At 31.5% G+C, this 21,694-nt stretch overlaps 1 protein-coding gene across 1 annotated transcript in view; it reads right to left on the reverse strand.

Annotated features, from left to right (window-relative positions):
* Window positions 1-19,840: 19,840 nt before the first annotated feature.
* LOC143225274 (protein turtle-like) overlaps window positions 19,841-21,694 on the reverse strand; it is a 107,009-nt gene continuing 105,155 nt past the window's right edge. The window contains exon 14 of the mRNA XM_076454371.1: window positions 19,841-20,229. Within this exon, the coding sequence (XP_076310486.1) occupies window positions 20,179-20,229 (51 nt within the window). The 3' untranslated portion in view covers window positions 19,841-20,178. The remainder of the gene's footprint in view (window positions 20,230-21,694) is intronic.

Consider the following 21,694-nt stretch of genomic DNA (forward strand, 5'->3'; position numbering starts at 1 on the left):
TAAGGTACAGTCACAAATTGTGAATACTAATATCGTCTTCTAGTAGATTAAAATATTTTTTCTTTAGACTGTGCTATCTCTAAAGTAAACAGCCTTTTTGTTTATGTTCACGATTTTTCAACTAACACGCCTTATAAGTCGTTCACACGGAAGCAAAGTTGTAAAACCATGACACGGATTTATATATATGAATATATTTTACCAGTACTTCTAACAAACTAAATGGCATAAGTGTTACCAGTATTTCTTTAATTCTGGTTTGCAATTCGAGTATAGCTAGTTTATTGTATTTAAAGTTTGTTAAGCCTTAAAGTGTCCTTAATATCCGTCAAACACACACAAGGAGTGACGCTGTTAGCTTAATCGTGTATTTCTCAAACTAATAGCAATAGATTCAAAATAAAATCACAATAAAATATAGGACAGAATAATTAATCAGTAATTATTTTATTTAGTTTAGTTAAAATATATTGAAGAAAGAGATATTTGCGTTGTCTTTATCCTGAGGATAGAGCCCCGAATTTAGCGTCATATGCCTTGAAAGACATGACTGAACTATTGGAAAACAATAAAAAATGATGATACGAAGCGAGATGTGGGGAGGGGCAGAAAGTCAGTACAGTATGATTAAAAGTTAGAAAAAAATTAACAAACAAAACATAAAACAAAATACTGAAATACTAAAAACGACAACTATCAAAACATGAAAAGGGAAAAGGCATTAAGAGTACAAAACATATGGAACAAATTAATTGAAAAAAATGATCAGAACAATTAAAGAACCAAAAATTAAATAAGAATGTTAGAGGTTTAAAAGAAGAAACACATAAAAACGAAATATTTAAGTATATTGATGGAAAATAAAAAGCTTAACCACAAGAAGCTTATTCTAAGATATTAAAATTTGAAGACAGCTTCAATGGTTAATGAAGAAAGCTTTATCACAATGTTAACATAATAGCCACTCTGTAATGTTTGGACAAGATACTCCATAATGACAAAATCTTCATAAAACATTATAATCTTGTTAACTTCTTAAATCTGTAAAAAAGTTTTCTTCAATAGACCGTCGTCATATTTTATAGAGTTTAAAGCTTTGGTGATTTATTAGAAATAAAAATACAGATAAAAGGATAAGTCTTTTAACTTAACTGATTCATAAAAGAACTTTACGTAAACCCGCAAAAAACGTTTATGTAATAGGTTAGGCTTAAACACAACTTAAAAAATAACTACATACAGACCCCTGTGATACAATTAAATTCATATAAAGACCGGGTTAAGACTTATACAATAAAATGTTAATCGTTCACGTCTTTTCTTCTGGCGTTTTTATACAAATAATAGAGTTGATGCTGTAGTGTCTTTTGTTCATATTAATTTATGTTAATGTAATAGTGCCTTGCTTTAGATATTAGGCTAATTTGACTATGCAGTTTTTTTTTACGTAATCTTGATAATTAAGAATTTCATATCACTGTTTCTTGACTGATTTTTAATCAATACTTTGCTTTATTTTTTATCGTTTTAAAATAACTTTCTATAGACAAAGGATATGATAATATCTTCCCTATTCATATTGTGTAATATTTATTGCATACGACTTTTGAAAACGTTGGCTAGGATAAAGTATTCTTGTAAAACTGATGCTTCTTGTGGTGTTTGTCAGATTAACACGTGTGTAAATTTTAAACAATCATTTCAGTCATGATGAAATCACAATGAAAAACTTTGGTTCAAATAAACTGTTTTTTATCTGCAATACAAGGGTAACAGGTGATAGTTTATATTTCTTCTATGAAAACGTGGGAGAATTGTAAAGAATACTATATTTTTTGTTTTAGGTCAAAGTCACTATTGGCTATCAGCTGTGTTCACATGCGAGGGATAGAGTCTTGAATTTTTATCGTTTAAGTCCGTAGCCTTACTGCTCTCCGTTCAATCCAGAGAATTTAAAATTTCTAAGAAAGTTAAAATATAAAACCGTGAAGAAAGAGCCATGTTCTTTATTTGTTTGGTACTTTGAAACATCAGAGAGTGTTGCACAAGTGTGCTTATCTATTTAATTTTTATGCGTTCTGTAGTTCAATCTTGACTCTTAATTCACATAACTTTCATACACCGAGCAGTTAACAAAGAGTTGGTCTTGTAATAAAAATGCTGTATATACGAACCATAAATAACTGAAGACATATGTCTTATCCGTCATGTTTTACAAAGGCGCTTAAACTTAAAGACGTACCCTTCAACAGCGATTCACAAAAACATCCAAATGTACAACACGTCTGTCATCCTATCTATAACAAAAACGTAATCCAATTTGTGAAAAGCTTCTAAACTTAACATGTAAATCCCTGTTCGAGAATCTGTTTTCAAAGGGTATTCAACACACTGTAATGGTATTAGTTGCGAACGTGCATCGATTCTCAAGTAAACAAGGCCAAAAATATAAAAATAGATTAAACAGAATCGAAGTTCATCGTCCTCCATCGCTACGTACAGTAACAGCCTCTTCTAGTAATTCACGTTTTAATACAAACCGTGAATAGCAGAATAAATATAAAGTAAGACTGTTTCTAGTGACAATTCAGTATTATATCTTTGAATGTTCATATTAAGCTGACATATTCTGAGGCGGTGTTATGCTTATGAATCTTACAATGTTTCTTATTTATTGAGGGTATACACTACGTGGCAAAAAGTCTGTGGACATCCATTTTAATTAGTGGGTTCAGCCATATCTATTGCTAACAGATGCACAAAATCAAGCATACAGCCGTAAAATCTTCATGGACAAACACTGGCAGTAGAATGGGTCGTACTGAATAGCTCACTGACTTTTAACGTGTAACTGTCATAGGATGCCACCTTTCCAACAAGTCAGTCGTCAAATTTCTGCCCTGCTAGAGCTGCCCCGGTCAACTGTAACTGCTGTTGTTGTGAAGTGGAGCAACAACAGCTTAGCTACGAAGAGGATAGGCCACACCAGCTCACAGAACGGGACTGCCGAGTGCTGAAGTGCGTAGCTTGTAAAAATCGTCTGTCTACAGTTCCAACACTCACTACCGAGTTCCAAACTGCATCTGGAAGCAGCGCCAGCACAAGAACCGTTCGTCGGGGTCTTTAAGAAATGGGTTTTCATGGCCATGGTTGAACAGCCGCACACAAGCCTCAGATCACCATGCAAAATACCAAGTGTCGGCTGGAGTAGTGTAAAGAACACCGCCATTCGACTCTGATGCAGTGGAAACGCGTTTTCTGGAGTGATAAATCACGTTTCACTATCTAGCAGTCTGACGGACGAATCTGAGTTTGGCGGATGCCAGGAGCACAGTACCTGTTTGAATGCATAGTACCAACTGTAAAGTTTTGTGGAGGAGGAATAATGGTTTGGGGCTGTTTTTCATGGTTTGGGTTAGGCTCTTTATTTCCAGTGAAGGGAAATCTTAATGCTACAGCATACATTGATATTTTAGAGAATTGTATGTTTTCTACTTTGTTCCAACAGTTTGGGAAAGACGATTTTTCGTTTCAGCGAGGTCGATAAAGACATGGTTTACCGAGGTTGGTGTGGAAGAACTTGACTGGCTAGCACAGAGTTTTGACCTCAACCTTATCAAACACCTTTGTGATGAATTGGAACGCCAACTACGAGCCAGACCTTCTCGCCCTACATCAATGCCCAACCTCACTAATGCTCTTGTAGATGAATAGGAGGGAATACCCGCAGTCATGTTCCATAATCTAGTGAAAAGCCTTCCCAGAAGAGTAGAGGTTATTATAGCAGTAATGGAGGGACCAACTCCATATTAATGCCCATGGTTTTTAATTGATATGCTCAACAAGCATATATAGTTGTGATGGTAGGGTGTCTACATACTTTTGGCCATGTAGTGTAATTTAAGAATCGTAAATAACAATAAAACATGCGTTTTGTAATATGGCGATTTTGACAAGACATAAAGGTAGTGCAATCAAAATTATCATAACCATTATGTATAAAGCAAGTTAAGAATTATTTGAGTGCACGGATGTAAAAACTAAATACCAGAAAGATCTAAGTTTTTAAAATTCACGAAAGTTATTTTTGTTTTTCACCGGTTTATAAATGCTAAATGCTAGAGGTATGTTTTACATTATTAATTTTAATATAAACTGATAACAATTTGATAAAGGTAGCTCTTAATAGGACTGAATTAAACTGAAACTTGGGGAATATATGTGTTAATGGTTAAATCTTGAACTAAAACTAATGCAATCTGATCATATTGTATCTTTCCAGTCAATGCAAGCAAGCCGGGACAGGCATTTATCAAGATTTTCCTGAGCTATCTTATCGTGGAAAAGATCCTTGACACTCAGGCCCAAGCCATACGGTTCTCGATCTGACTTTCCTCTAGTAGTAGGTATTTTTCCATAATATTGGTTGGTTTCAAGCAGATTTTACATCTCAATAATGACTTATCTGAAGAACATATATGTTTAGTAAAAATAAAAACCTAGAAATATTGATTAAATTATGAAACAAAGATTTATTCTTGAAATGAAAAAAACAAAACAAAGCATTTGACATCTCGAATTTGTAATGAATGATTGTACTTGATCAAAACAAAAATATTGTCTTTTAACGTAATTTAGAAGTTGTAACTTGCAAGGAGTTAAAGTTTACAATACCGATTACCATTTTTGATTTCATCTATTTTCTTCTCACACTGTTCGCAAAAAAATTAGTGCTTTTACTACCTTACAGAAATTATTTTTTAGGCTACACAGTTAGTCTAAGTGGCCATTAACCAAATTAAAAAATAACATGCATCAAGAGCGTTTAGTCTTAATGATTAAAGGGTGAAGAGCAACAATGTTTTAAAAGCAAACAGGGTGTTCTTGTCTCCCAATAACTATCTGCTATTTAAATAGCATTGATCTAGAACTTTAATTTGTTTGAATTTTCCGCAAAGCTACACGAGGGCTTTCTGTGCTAGCCGTCCATAATTTAGCAGTCTTAGACTGGAGGAAAGGCAGCTAGTCATCACCACCCACTGCCAACTCTTGAGTTACTCTTTTACCAACGAATAGTGGGATTGACAGTTACATTACAAGTCCAAGAAACACACAATGTATGTCTTCATTCTATTTGTTCCAATTATTGTTATTATATGCGTAAAAAAGACGTATTTGGTAAATATTTAGAATTTTCCATAAAAAATATTTATTCAAAGATTTAACAGAAGTTAAATATGCAACTTGCAGTTATATGCAATCTTATTAATGGGGCGCTAGTAGGTTTATGTACTTACAACGCTAAAATCAAAGGTTCGATAGCTCGTGATAAATAAAGCACATATAGTCAACTGTGCAACATTGCACTAAGAAAAGAACAAAACTATATTTCTGTCTAGCGTTTTACACATTTTATAGCTTAGTGAGCTCCTACGTAAATGACATGCATTCTTTTTCTTGCTCTAAAGGTTTATTTCACAATAGACACTACTTTTACAATATCATTATGATTAGTCTTAAACTAATTATACTCTTCTTAATAACATAACTTTTGTTATTTTACATAAAGTGTACTCTAAATTAAAATAAGAGATTATTTTGTAATTAGACAATTATTTGTCTGAAATGTTAATTAATTAGTATTATAGATACATACACATTGGACAATATATATATATATATATACAAATAATATTTATTTAAATTTAAAAATTAATGGATAATTAATCGTTTCTGATTTTAATGTAGATCAGTAACAGTCAGAGTTCCTGAATCGTTTAAAACTCCGTTTATAGTATCTTGATGGGTCGGCAATAAAATTACCAATTTCTGAGTTCGATTCCTTAAGTAGATAGAGCGCAAACATTGTGTGGATCAGTTCTTAACAACAAAAGTTGCAACATATAATAGCAATATCACACATAAGAACATTCTTCCATGAAATTAATATTTTTAAGTGACACTAAATTAGACTTTTCTTATATTTAAAGACTATTTTCGTTCATTATACCCTTAGTTCTTGGAGATTCAAACTTCATATACTGATTGCAATGTACTCTGAAATAAGTACTGCTTTCACTAAAGTGTAATAGATTGTAGGAGAGAAAAAAAAAACATTCGCGAAATTTTTATTCGCAAACCAACAAAAGTTTGTCACGAAAAACAAAATAGTTTTCAAATATGTTACTCATGTATCATTGGTATTAGAGGCTAATAGGATTTTAATTTTGCAGAAAAACATTTTATTTTATTTAGCATCTTAAATATTATCCATCTGTTCTTTTCCATCTGCTTCAAACTAAATGTGTAATACTTGAGTAAAATATTACATTCATGTAGAACAAGAAATCTTTAAAAAGGTTTTTTTTTATATGAATCACTTTCCAAACTACACGTTGAATATCAGAAATCATGAACTGGCGTGTTGAAGTTGTATAATGAAATTTGGTAGGTAGGAAAGAAATCGTAGTCGGATATTTAGTGAAATAAAAACTTAAAGTATACCAGCTGAATTAAAATAATTTATTCCTTCCTGCATGTCATGCAATTTATTATTTTTAATGCTATTAACTCAAGACACGTTTGTCATTCAATGAAAATGTCTATGAAGTAGCTTCAGGACGCTGACGTTGGAAAAAGTATAACAAAATATTTACTATATAGCATTATTTACTTTTAATATCGAACTAATCATTAGTAAACAAAATCCTTGTTTTGATCGATAAGAACACGCATGTTAGACATATATATAGAATTTAAATATAAAATGATTATGTCAAACAGGTTTGTTGGAAAGATCTTTTAATGTAACAAACCAGTAACGAAGCAACAATTAATAGCAACATATTTTCATAAAGTGTATAATGTTTGGTTTGGTTTGTTTTGAATTTCGCGCAAGACTACACGAGGGTGATCTGCTCTAATCGTCCCTGATTTAGCAGTGTAAGACTAGATAGAAGTCAGTTGATCATCACCTTCCACCGTCAACTCTTGGGCTACTCTTTTACCAACAAATTGTGAGATGGACCATAACATTATAATACTCCCATGGCTGAAATGGCGAGCATATTTGGTGTGACGGGGATTCGAACCCGCAGACTACGAGTCGAGTGCTTTAATCATCTGGCTGTGCCGGTCCAAGTGTATAAGGTACCACGAAATTTGTCAACTCTACGAATTTAACTTAACTGATTTTCAGGTTAATATTATACAAGTCAAATATCAGTTTAAATTAGTTTACCGAATTTTGAACTTTAAAAGTGACGACATTCCAAGAAATAATGTCATTGTTTGTTTTTTTTAAATTCAATAAATTATATCGATTAACTTTATGAAAAATTAACTGTAGAGGACATTAAGATTTACGATTCCTTACAGAGGTATCTTTTCATAATATTTAAATAAATTTGTAATTCTTCTATTTCTTATTGCCTACAAAATTCCCCCCGCAAGTACAGCGGTAAGTCTCCGGATTTATAACGCTAAAATCAGGGGTTCGATTCCCCCTTGGTGGGCTCAGCGGATAGCCCGATGTGGCTTTACTATAAGAAAAACACACACACACGCCTACAAAATGTAAATAATAACATGTAATTGGTAGATCTATTCATCTCGAAAGAAGAAGTGTGTGCTGAAACTTTAGGAAATAAATACTCTGTTTTGTTTGAAAGATGCGTTGTTTTTTATTAATTAGTTAAAATCACAACTTCTTCAAATATTCATCACAACACATGAATATTTTTACTATTGTATCAATGGAAGTTTTTAGTGGACCAAACAAACTTAATTTTACTTCTATAACATCTTCTCTTTGGCTTGAAGGAATATTATAACAATTCTAGCTTAAACATTTTTGTTTATTCTATTAATAATTTTATGGTTAGAAGTACATCAAGATGTTAATTGTAAAATAACAAGAAATCTGTTAACCAAGCGTGTATTATGTGGAACAGAATGCTAACTTGTTTGAGAACGAAATTATTTTGACTACAATAATTTTAGTACGAGCATTAAATTGTTTGGAGATGTCAAAACTGAATAATGAAGGTATATTGTTTCTTTGTCTGTTCAGTTTATAGCAAAACCACACCTGGGCTATCACGGGGAGTCGAATCCAGTATTTTGGCATTGTGAGTTCGTGTATTGAACGATGTTCAACCAGCAGACAACAAAATGTCTTCTATCTGAGAAAAAATAACTTTTTGTCTTTTTTTTTCGAATTAGTAAAATTAGAATATGTTTGGTCGTTTGACATTCTTACGTCACATTCTTTATGTATTCAATTTTCAATAAAAGATTTTTTTTTTCATTTAAAGACTTTCCATATATTTTTATTAAGTGACGAACAATTCGAAGACACTTGCAACTCACGTTTTCTCCATATTAGTCCTTCAAACAGAACGTTTTAGTAAGGAATAATAAATGTACCCCTATTTGTGTCACATGAGTGTTCGTTCACTTTTTACCACGTTATTTTTAAATGATAACAAAAGAAGTTGTACTTCCTTCCTGTGTCACAAAAGTATTTCACCAAATTAATATGTTTTACCTTATTATTTTTAAATGATAACAAGTGTGTCACGTAAGTAGTTCACAAAGTTAATACGTTTTATCTTACTTTTGTTATCATTTAAGAATAAAAAAGTTTTACTTCCTTCTTATGACAGAGACGTATTTCACAAATTAATACCTTTCGTTTTCAAAATTGTATCGCTAACTCTCATAAATACAACAATAACCGAATCAAACTGTTTTGCTTGTTCAACCTCGGATCGAGTCTATTAAATCAAAGGACTTTCCTCACTACGTAGTTCTTGTTCACTATTAGTACTACCAAAGATTTAAACTACCCTCTACCTATAGGTTCATTACATTCATTCGGTGCATTTTTTCTTAACACTTTAGACTAATGTAGATCTTAAATTAGTACGTTCTTGTAGGAGGAAGATTAATCACCTAGTAGTAGAACCAATGTAATCTAATTACATTTAAAAGATTTATATACCACATCAGAAGGGTTGTAGATAGGTATATTATCTATGTAGCTAAACAAATACCGTAATCTTCCTACGACCTACATGCTTAAAAAAAGCAGATTTCACTTCTCTTGAGGGTATTCTCGATGGAATAACTTATGTTATGTTTTTATAAACAACAGTCTGTTTTCCAAAGTATAGGAGGTTACGAATATTTTTTTTTTCCATTAGGAGGGGTAGAATTGTTTATGTTTCTTTTTAAGTTCGCGCAAAGCTACGCGAGGGCTATTGCGCGAGCCATTTCTAATTTAGCAGTATAAGACTAGAGGGCCAACTCTTGGGCTACTCTTTTACCAATGAATAATGAGATTAACTATCACATTATAACGCCCCCACGGCTGGGAGGGCGAGCATGTTTGGTGCGACCGGGATTCCAACCCGCGACCCTCGGATTACCAGTCGAACTCCTTAATACGCTTGGCCATGCCGGGACCTGGAGGTGTAGAAAGAAATGTATTGTTTAAACAGTTTTAAATTATTTGATATATACTGTGTGTACTAGAAGGGCAAGTTTTACTAATAATTCCTTAATATTTTCTAGTTCTTTGTGCAAAAGTCTTTATTTAACGTTTAATAAGTATGCTTGATGAACCAATATTTTAACACAGTATTGTAAAAGACAATGATAAATAACTGTTATAATTAAAATATAACCTTATTAACGTCTTCGTATGGAAAAATTGTCGTTCAGATTTATAGTTTATGTTATAAATAAAGAATTATAAGAATCGATTTATTGGTTATATTGATCTCATTAGGACGTCAACTTTTATAAGACAGCTATGGTGTTCTTAATATTTTCCTCTTCTGTAAATATATTAAAAGTGTCATCTACTTTTCTTCTGTAATACACGAGGTTTTTTTGTGAAGGGCATTCTTTAAGCCAATATATTTCGTGAGACAAAGGAACAAATTAGTGAATAACGTAGCTAATCCAGATCCCTTATCAACACCATCGGACTGATTATTATGTTAACAAAGAAATTAAATTATCACAGTAACAGAACATCCTTTTCTGTAGATTTTAAGAAATCCGTACATGTTAACTAACGAGAACCAGTTGTTTGTAATTGTTAATATTCCTTATCTATCAAAAATTACTTTGTCTTCAATTTTAATAAATTTCTTTGTAATTTAATTTCTGTAGTTTTAGTTATATCTTTATTTAAGTTAAAAATAGTACTGTCTTTTAAGTTTTTTAACTTTATTAACATAATCGGTTTTATCTAAAATAACCACACTATTTCTTTGTTCCATTTCACTTGAGGCAGAATAACACGCGTGTCAACTAGCCACACAACAAGAAATTTACACATATTATCTAAAAAATAAAATAGATATAATATAAAAGTATTTAACTACGTTTTGATTAAATCTAATTGAAGCTTAGAAATTTAAATTTTTTAGCAAAAATTAATAAAAAATATTCATTGCGTTGGTCCATCTACATTAAATTTCTTGCGAGTTTTTCTAAACATTGGGCTTCAAACTGTATTTGTAAGCATCATGGTAAAAAACACTTAAAATGTTGTCTATTTTATTTATTAAAATGCGCAATAATAAATATTAATATATATATTTTTTTTTACTTAATTTAATCCGTGTTAACTTTCCCCAACAGAGTGATGTTGACACACAGTGTTCACTTTTCATGAGGTTCATTTTTGGAAAAATATTAACAAAGAGGTAAATGATTTGTTTTTATCGTGTAATAATAATAAGAAAAAAAGTTTAGTTTCTCTTTGTATCGAAATTTTTATTTAGAATTTTACAGGTGACTATTATTTAAAATTTAAAAAGTGAGTTAACCAGCCACAGACTTCTCTACTATGTATGATTTAAGATTCCTTTAAGTTTATTAACATAACCAGTTGTATCTAAAATAACTAAAACTTCCATTATCCAGTTTTATGTGTGTGTATTTTCTTATAGTAAAGGTACCTTTATTTAGCCTTTCAGTGGTCAAAAATTCCGTAGGTTTCCTTTCTGTGTTGAATTCATTATATGATGTTAGATAAATATTCGAATCATAATATTTATTAATAGATTCGTTACTTTGACGCTACATAATTGATTAAAACAGTTACTGCTTCAACACTCCATAAATCGACCGATAAACGTCCCATATTTGATACCTTGATATGGAATAACAAATTTCAGTCTTCCAGACAAGACCTGTTTTCCTATATCACTTACACCACAAATAAGTTAAAAAATAAATTATCTGGATGTTTTATAAAGACATCTTTGTGCTATTTTTCTAACTCATTTGTTTTTTCTAAGCGATTATTTTCTAGTTTGCCAAAATTTTATCCTTATGTGTATTTATTCAATCAACAAAATCACTATAATCTAAGATTCTAACATTTCATCGTTTTTTTAAAAACGTTTGTTTTACTTCAAGATTCAACATTCCTTTTCTTCAATTCTGAATAATTACTTCAACATTAAGATAACATAATAGATTATTTGAAATTAAGAAAGTCAGGTGTTAAATCTAACTTACTATATTAATACATAAAGTATAACTTTTCTATTTTTCACATATAGACAGAGTGGCCCCCCCATTGGCTCAGCGGTATGTTTGCGGACTTACAACTCTAAAAATCGGGTTTCGATACCCGTGGTGGGCAGAGCACGGATAGCCCATTGTGTAGCTTTGTGCTTAATTCAAAACAACAACAATCGACAGAGTGAATAATTAAGATACACTGTCTTTAAAACACGAAACTAAACTGTCATTCAAAAAGCAACACATCATATCAATTGTCATGATACTTTCAGTTTAATACTTGCGTATTCGAGAATATCACACAGTTTTGTAATTGGTTTAGTACTGCTTATAAACTTTTTATCCTTTCGACATATTATTGTATCTTAGCAGCTACTATTTGCCATCTAGGTGTTTTTTAGCCAATCATAAAATATATTGTAGTTATTGTTATTTCTGTATATCGTAAAATAATTATATATGCAATATGCTAGTGTAGCTGTATAGTTACTATTATAACCATATTATAATATCAGAGCAATAATGACACCAGAATAATATTTTATGCATTGTTAGGCGCACGTTACGGCAGACGCGAGAAATGGAATTTTACAAGCAGTTTTATAATTTGTTTGTTTTGTTGGGAATTTCGGTCAAAGCTACACGAGGACAATCTGGGCTATCCGTCCCTAATTTAGCAGTGTAAGACTAGAAAGAAGGCAGCTGGTCATCACTACCCACTGTCAACTCTTTTACCAACGAATAGCGGGATTAACCGTTACATTATAACGCCCCACGCCTAAAATAGGCGAACGTGTTTGGTGCAACGGGGAATCGAACCTGCGACCCTCAGATTACGAGTCGAACGCCTTAACCCACCTAGCTATGCCAGGTCTGTTTTATGATTTAACGAATGTCCTGATATCAAACAGATATATATATATTAACCCTGATGAAGCCTCAAAGGCAAAACGTTGAATGAATTTTTAAAAAATTATATATATATCTGAAGTATAAATGTCGTTTATCCTACAGTTTTTTACCAAAATACATAGCTACACATTACATATCCATATCATAACCATGTAATTAATAACACTATTTAACAATTTTTTTCCTTCAATCTTTGCATTTGTGACCTGGATAATGAAATCTAAAAATTAAACTTTTTTATGAAAAAACGGGTAAATTTGTTCATTTTTATTTACATAAAGTCTGAATAAAACAGCCCATGAATCAAGATTTATACGTATTTATACTAAATTTATATAAAAATAAAAAAAATGTTTGGAAGTGAGTAGTTTATCGAGATTTGCGACTATAATGTAAAACACTTTCACGTATCAGCCCCCATGTATAGTCTCCCTTCATGTTTTCGTTATACGCTTCTTGGTAACGGTGTTCAATGTCCAGTATATCTTGGTGGAAGCGCTCGCCTTGCTCCTTTAAGTATGCTCCCATGTTCTCCTTGAATTTATTGAGAGTAGCGTCAAGAATATGGACTTTCAGGGACATCCTGCAGCCCAATTTGCCGTAGTTTTTCACCAGTGCCTCTACCAGTTCCAAACCACTGCGACAAAGCTGCCCCAAGCTTCCTACTGAGTCTCTTGGGGAATTCTGTGCACTCCAGGATCTTCTTTATTTGTGGTCCAACGAAGACACCAAAGACACCAGCTTTGACCTTTGCCTCAGATAGCTTAAGGAAGAAGTTTCGAAGGTACTTGAAGGCTGCAGACTCCTTATCAAGAGATGTGACAAATTGTTTCATAAGACCCAATCTTATGTGCTATGGTGGGAAAAATACCTTCTGGTTGGAGTAGTATGGGTTTCTTTTACCAGCTGCATCTCTGAAATTGTAATCTGGATCTTCAACGTATACCTCCTCTTCTGATTTGCCGCTCTCTTCTGAGGATGGCTACTTTCCTTCTGGCGGAGTGGGTACAAGGAACTCAGAGCAGTGTGGCACTGGAGCGATAGATGACAGTTGATACATGGTAATAAATGCATTCTTGCCAGCCCGACGTTTGGAAGTGTGCACCATGCAGAAGTAGCAATTGCTTTAATAGTCAGTGGGTTCGTGCCAAATTATTGGAATAACGAACTTCATGGCTGTCTTTTCTTCTTTGTACCATCTTGCAATAGAGCAAAATAAAACTGTTATTATGAAGAATAAATTTATTTCATCCACAACTAATGTCTAAGAAGTTCATGCAAAATATTTTATATGTGATATTTTTTTCTATACTATTGGAAATTAAAAAGAAAGGTATTTAAATTTTGGAAGGTCTAAAATTTGTATAATATAAAAGCTTACAATTCAAGAAAGCAAAAATTGTCCGTCTTACCTTCTAGAGTTTTTTGCAGAACTTGCGGGTAAAATAAGGTGCCCAGAGTTTGTGTTGATCACAAACAGGCATGCCAACTATGCCTTATAGGTTTCTTACATTTTAGCAGCTGCCTAATTGTACATTTTGCTCTTGTCTTGATAAACTGGCAACATACATAGCAGCATGCGTCTGTAGAATGCTTGCAGTTTATGATGCCATCTCTAATAAAATCAGATAGATCTATGTGTTCCCTTAGGCAGCTAGAACTAAAATGAAGTAGTGAGTGGTGAGCCCCTGTATATATATTACTATGGAAGGTTCTAGAAAATTCTAAAAGGTTTTTGAAAATTATCGTACGTTCTACAAAATTCTAGAAAATTCTTGTAAGTTCTACAACATTCTAGAAAATTATTGAAGATTCTCGTAAGTTCGTGAGAATTCTGTCTTAGCTACACAGCAGTGAATCTACTTGGAATGCTCTGAAAAATGGGTAAATTTCAAAATTTTATTACCCAGGTCACAAAAGCATAGTTTGAAGAGAAAAATAGGTCTTTTCCATTTACTTTAGGCATAAGAAATTGGGAAATAACACTTTCTGCCAAGGAACAAGAAAAAAGTAAAAATTTTATTACATAGCGTATTCTAATTGTTCCTCCAGTGATACAGAGGTTTATTTGCACACTTACAACCTTAGAAACCAGGTTTCGATATCCGTAGTGGGAAGAGCACAGTTAGACCGTTGTATGGATTATGTTCATTTATAAATAAGTAAACAATAACCTAACTTACCAAAACTCAAGATAATTTATTTTATAATAACGTACTTTAAAGGATTCCTCATGAATACAAAATGAAGAAGTTATAATTTAATATAAGAGTAAGGGAAGTCACAGGGTTAGTTCCTGTTCTACCATAAAATAAAATAAAATAAAATAAAATGACGATCAGGAAGCGGAAAAAAATGGAAAATTAAATCTACAAACAATATTTTTATTATCCTGTATTTGGGCCAAGACAACCTCAAATGCTAGAAATTAGCCCTTTTTGGCCCTGTTTTAAGGGGAAAAAACAGAGGTGGTTAGGGCGCTGAACTCGCAATCTGAGGGTCATGGGTTCGAATATCCGTCCCACCAAACATACTTGCCCTTTCAGCCGTGGATATATTATAATGTGACGGTAACTTCCACTATTATCTAGTGGAAGAATAGCCCAACCATTGACGATGGGCGATGATGTCTAGCGCAGATAGTCTTCCTGTAGCTTTGCGCGAAATTCAAACAAACCAACTTTGATCCACTTAATTATTGCTTATGTAACCAACAGTACATAAAAGTAGCTAAGAAGTAACCAATTCCTAATTATCCTCGAATTTCCATGAAAATTGCAAACAACGTATTTACTAATAAGTCCTAAATTATATAATTATATTATGTTATAATTTACAATTACTTTTCATATACCTTTTCTGCTTTTACTTGATCATCTATTTGCTGTTTAACTTCATTGTACATGTTTTTTGGAAGCCGAGCGTGGCCTAATAAATAAAACTAGCTATGTAAGTGGAGGTACTGTGTTATTACTCTTCCTTCTTCTGGTAAATAATTATAAATTATGGATGGCTTTGCTGTTTAACAAAGCTCTCAGATAATGTACCGTTCAAACGTGGCTTGTTATAGTAGTTGGTGTTTTCGATTAAAACAAGAAGCAGTTAAAGCATATCAGTATATTTTTGTATTGATTTATCAACACTTCATTTATTTTTTCTGATGTGAACTATTTAAGCAATTTATGAACTCCTTAGAAAATAAGTTGATATATTTTACCCTTTCTCATTGCCACTAAGTCAAACATATAAAGTGAAATGTTTTAAGAAAGGTATATAACGCGAAATTAGAACTTTATTTTTGTGACAAATACAAAACATTAAATTTTAGTGTTTTTTAAGTTAAATGAAATATTGTCTGTTTCTTTGAATAATAAATATTTTCAAATGTATTCTGGTTTGCTTGCTAAAAGAAAACTTGTAAAACGAAAACAGTTTCTTCCCAGTTGCTCAGTTTCATCAGAGATAATCTTAACAAATACGAAAGGTATTCTAAGTATTACATTGGGATATGTAGGAAATCATAAATATCAATAGACTTGTAAAGAAACACCAAATAAGATGTGTCATTTCTTTTAATATAAACTGGATTTATATAAATATATAATAGTACTATGTGTTCTTTGTTGTATGTCCATGTAACTACTTTGTAGGATTTGGGTGGATTTTCACCAAAATTCATGGATGGGTACTTAGAAATTTTCAGGTTTGTATTTTGTATTTTTATGGGAGATTTTTACTACTATTTTGCACCCTTTATATGTATTTTTACTGAATTTCTTGTGTATGTTCATTAGGTCCATTGGGAGATGCAGAGACATTTTTATTTTATATTTTACCTTTTCTGGTTTTTATGGGCGGACTTGCATTTTCTATCACAACGTCTTTCGCTTTTGATGAATCTTCAACAAATATACCGTGAGAAATTTTGGGTCCATGTGGATAAACAATCAAATATACGATTTCATATTTTATGTTTTGCAGCTTTTATGGGCTTATTTTTGCGTTTCTTACAACTATATATAAAGGAATCGACTTTTCATGTCCTAAGATCACCTTTTATTAATTATGAATTTTCATAACTTCTGTCCAGGTGACGGATACTCCAGATAGTTAAAAATATGTTACATTTCCGTCGACACATATTTTGTAGAAATACCTTAGAAATTTAAAGGCGACATAACAAACGCAATTCTTTTCACTGGGTTTCGATACCCATGGTGGACAGAGCACAGATTGCCCATTTTAAAGTTTTATGCTTGACCAGAAACAAACAAACAATAAAATTATATTATTTTTGTTGCATGTGTTATACGTGATTCCTATTACCTTTAAGTTTAACTTCGCGTTTACTACGTTTATTTAACACAATAATATTCGCTCAAGGTTATAGGACTCGATTCACGTATATGGTTATAAGTTTAACAAATGTGATTGATTTTTACACTTTAATTATTACGAATTAGTCTTTCGTCTTTATAAACACAAATGACCTTTTTTTGTGTGAAATGAAATCCTAAGTTTTGCTCCATCATTTTAGTAGGAGGTATAAAATAATTCAGCACAGTTGTGTAAGATGTTAATTTTTACGATAATTTATCAGGTAGGAACTTAAAATTATTTAAAACACCAAATCTAATAGCTGATTTTTGCCGCAAAAAGAAACGATTTATCAATTCCTTGATTCAGTGCGTTTAAGTAAGGAAGGTCGTATTTGATAAGTTATTCTGAATAAACAAAGTAAAAAAGTTAAAGTAAGGAAGGTCGTGTTTGATAAGTTATTCTGAATAAACAAAGTTAAAAAAATTCAAGAATTTAAACACTGAATACCATTTGCATACCAGAACAATTTCTTATGAATTAGAAAGTTTGAAATTTTAATATAGAGAAAAGCATAGGAAGCATTTTAAAACTGTTCTGTGTTTATATTTTTTTAATTAAACACACAAACACATATAAATATATGCTATTTGATAAATTTGTTCATTTAAAAAGAAAATTTACAAATGAACACGATAAAGAATACACATCTATTTTAAAATGTTCAAGGAGTGATAGTATTTTTTTATATAAAGGAGACAATAATTAATTTAATCCTGTAATTAATTTGGTTTTTCTCTCATAAAATTCCGCTGCGATTAGCTTTTTCAGTCTGTAATTAGAAAGGAGAACCCCTAATTTAATAAAAGAGACGTCTGACTCTAAATCAATAACCAGCGATTGTAAAATGGAAAAAAAAATTCTCGCCTAAAGTGTTCACGTGCAGAGGCATGCGTATCGATAACGTTATTGTATGGGAACTATTCATTCAGGCGCAACAAAATCAAATTGCTTCATTTGGGATTTAACAAACTCATTATATTTCCTACGAACACGGGTATCATTCGGTGGAAGAAATTCTTGAGCCATTGTATTTAATGATAGCAGGCTGGAATCTGTGGAAAACTTATCATGACAGGTGTACTATTACTCTTGATGCTTTGCTTTATTAGCATAAGCTTGAAGACGGAACCAGAATCTCTAAATGAAACGTGTATTGATTGATGTGCGAAGTAGTTTCGTTAAAGCAGCTGTAGAATCTGTTTCAAACGAGATTTCAATACCTCAATAATCCAACTACGAAAACCTTAACAAAGCAAATAAATGAACGGTAATCGTATCCATTGGTTGTGTTTAAGTTTTGTTCGCAGTGTTTGTCTATTCATTATTATATTTCGAAATATTTTAACGACGCTTAAAATCAAAATGAAAAAATAATATATGTACAGGTTTACGCACACGTGTATATTAGAAAATTTATTATGTAATATATTATAAATAACTTAATTTCGATAAACAAAATGAAAGCTGTGAAACTGTATATGTCCAGTCAAACATCGTCATGGAAACTGTTAACAGAGTATTAGTATAAGTTTATTTCAAGCATGAAATTTAATCATTTCAAAATAAAGAAAACAATTATCATGTATATATATATATATATATATATATCCTTAGGGGAATAAATTATTTCATTTGGGTTATAAGTAGAAAGTATTATATCATGAATGAATATTTTAAGCAAACGATACTTGCTTTAAAAATAATTAATCATAGAAGTAAAATGTCTTTTGGTTATGGTATCTAGTTGAACGATGAATTGAAAAAAAGTGAAATTTCTATTCTGATAGAAAATATAATTTTAAAGTAATTTTCAATAACTGTTGTACGTTTAATTCATTTTATGAAAATCGCATCATGGCTTTAATAAACACAATATTGTCAGTATCATAAAGAGATTTATTAAGTCATGTGTGTATAGCATTATAAATGATGAAACTAGCAATATATTTATGAGTTTGTATATAATAACACAAATATCTGGATGTCTTTTTCCAGTTGTGTTTAAGAATATGATATACAGGATTGTGTCTACTTTTATTTTTCTTACATTGGTTTTAAAGATGAAACAACACAACGGCTGGTCGTCGTACATGAGGCAAATCGCTTCAGGGTACCAATCGACAAAAAAGTGATACACACTTTTACTGCTTATACGCGCAAGTAAAAACATACGTTAACTCCGTGTAGACAATTACATTATATATATATCAACACGTCTTTTTATTCAACGATACTATAAGCATGCCATTTCATCTTCTATATTTAAATATATTTGGTGCAATCACAGGCTGCACATTTCTGTGAAATTAACAAATGTCTTATTTTAATTTGCAAGAGAAAATTCGTGACATGAGTAACTTTAGAAAATACATACATTTATGTATGTTGTGAAAAGGGTAATGTAATAAAATATATACTTTGTTCATGAAAGGAATAATATTAGAAAACATATATATTTACGTATTTTTGTGAAAGAAGTAATGTTAAAAAGTACGTATGTAAAGATTCATGAAAGAAATAACGTTAAAATACATCTATTATCTTGAAGGTAGTAACGTTAGCAGATACTTAAGATGTACGATCGTGAAAAGAGAACGTAAGAAAATGAGTACTAAAAATCTCTACAAGGATATAAAACTTTTGTAAACATGAAACATGATAACGTAAGAAAATGAGTACATGTAAGTTTGTGAAAGGAAAATATGTGTATGATTTTAAAAGGAGTAATGCTAGAAAATATACAATTGTGTTCAAAAGGAGCAATTTTTCGTAAGCCCTAGTATGATACGGTTATTGTAACTTATCAACAAGAGTTCCGCAATTTTAAGTTGGGAAATTCTCGTATATACTGATTTTGTCTGGGTTTCATGTTTACAAAAGTTTTATATCTTTGTAGAGATAAAAACTGTTTTAATTTTCCATTTTTCAGTAACAAAGTTTATACAGATAGAAGACGGAAGATGTGATTTTTCAAAAAACAAAAGAGAACTTCCCATGCAAAGAAATAACAAGCATATTTTATTTTGGACATTCACAACAATAATAACTTACAATATCTTTTCACGCTTTTAACATTTTTTATTAGAACCACAGCAACATCATGTAAAAACAACAAATACCAAAATGTTCATCTTAAAATCGTGACACTTTGCTTGACATCACGTGGATATCGGTATTACAGTTCTGAAATCATGATTTTAGAGTTCGAAACAGACAGAAATTCTCCCAGCTCAGCTTGATCTAAAAATGATCTTTCTTTTTTTTACACTACTCAAGGCACCAATTTAATCATCATAAATGCAACTCCTACAACGACCTGGACACAACACTAGGCCTATTTCACACTGCAGTGGAAAGTATGTGGACCTCCTTCACAGACTGTTGCGAGATCTTAACAAAAAGTAGATAGGAAGAAAATTTTTTTATAGATAAGAACTAACAAACTGGTTTCAAGAAATTACAACAATAATAATTTAATTTTAATAGTTTTATAAATCATAAGTGACGAAGTAGTTTCAAAAAATTATAATAATGATAATTTAGGTTTGTATTTTTTTATAAATCAGAACTGACAAAGTAGTTTAAAAATTATAGTATTGATCATTAGTTTTGAATTTTTTTTTATAAATCAGAACTGACAAGGTAGTTTCAAAAGACTTTAATAACAATATTTTAGTTTTAATTTACTAAAATTCAGACCGCCTGTCATTTTAAGTTGAACTAATAAGGTTTCAGTGCTATATAAAAGAAGTTATTCTGCATTGTACGAAGTATTCTAAAAATATCACACTAACTGTTTGTGCAATAAACCTCGATTGTTATAAATAAAAATCTCTCTATAGAGGATAACCATATGCAATTAAATATACGTACTTAAACGTACGCAACTTAAAATACAAACTGTACTTAATTGTAAAGCACATTCATGTCATATTGAAATTCAAAGGATAGGATTGAAATCAAATTCTATATGCATGTCTAACATCTACTCATATTCATGATTACCTTAACTTAAAAAAAACAACAACATCGTTCATAATGTCCTAGAAATGCTTTAAAAGGATTAATTCCTGAAAGCTTATTATATTAATGTTACTGACACTAAATCTTTATGGTGATTCCATGTATTATGTACATATTTTAAGGGCTAGTTAGTATGTGTTAATACATAGGAGCATAGCACACAGTTCTGTAAGCTTAAGGTTCTCCTGTTGGCGTTTGATCGCATTAATCTAAATTAACGGCAGAAAGTGTTCCTTGAGAAGTGAAGATGCAGTCGTCACGTTGTCGGAAATGCGTCCAATCTGTCAATAGCGACAGTCGTTTCACATATCCTTTCAACTGCGCACTAAGTTTAAGAGCTTTTCTCTTGTGACAATCCCAGATTTCACGAGCTCAGATCGTTTGCGACTAAAATCGTGGAAACGGAAACATTTAGAAAAATCGAAATATCTTTCTCGAATCCTGACCTCTGTGGCTTTTATGTATAGCATGACAGAGACTAGCAATAACAAAACAATAATATTTTGAAACGGGGTTTTGATAGAAGTGACTTGCTGTCTAGTCCTATTACTAGTTATATAAAAAAGACTGTCTAAGAGTTTGTAGTGACTCTCTCTCTGGTAAATCTTATAATTCGAGTTCTTCAGATTATTTACGAATTTTCTTATAAAATATAGAAGTTATTGACCATGCCGAAAATGTTTGTCCCTGAACGAGGTTTAAGCTTTTTAATTTTGTATGAATTCCAAAACCGTCTGACGGGGTGCTATTATTTTCCCAATAAAAAAGTGATCTATGAAGTATGCAATCTATAGACTTTTCCAGATATCTGTTACAACAACCAAATATTATA

This window comes from Tachypleus tridentatus, chromosome 9 (assembly GCF_004210375.1).
Source record: "Tachypleus tridentatus isolate NWPU-2018 chromosome 9, ASM421037v1, whole genome shotgun sequence".
Taxonomy (NCBI): Eukaryota; Metazoa; Arthropoda; class Merostomata; order Xiphosura; family Limulidae; genus Tachypleus; species Tachypleus tridentatus.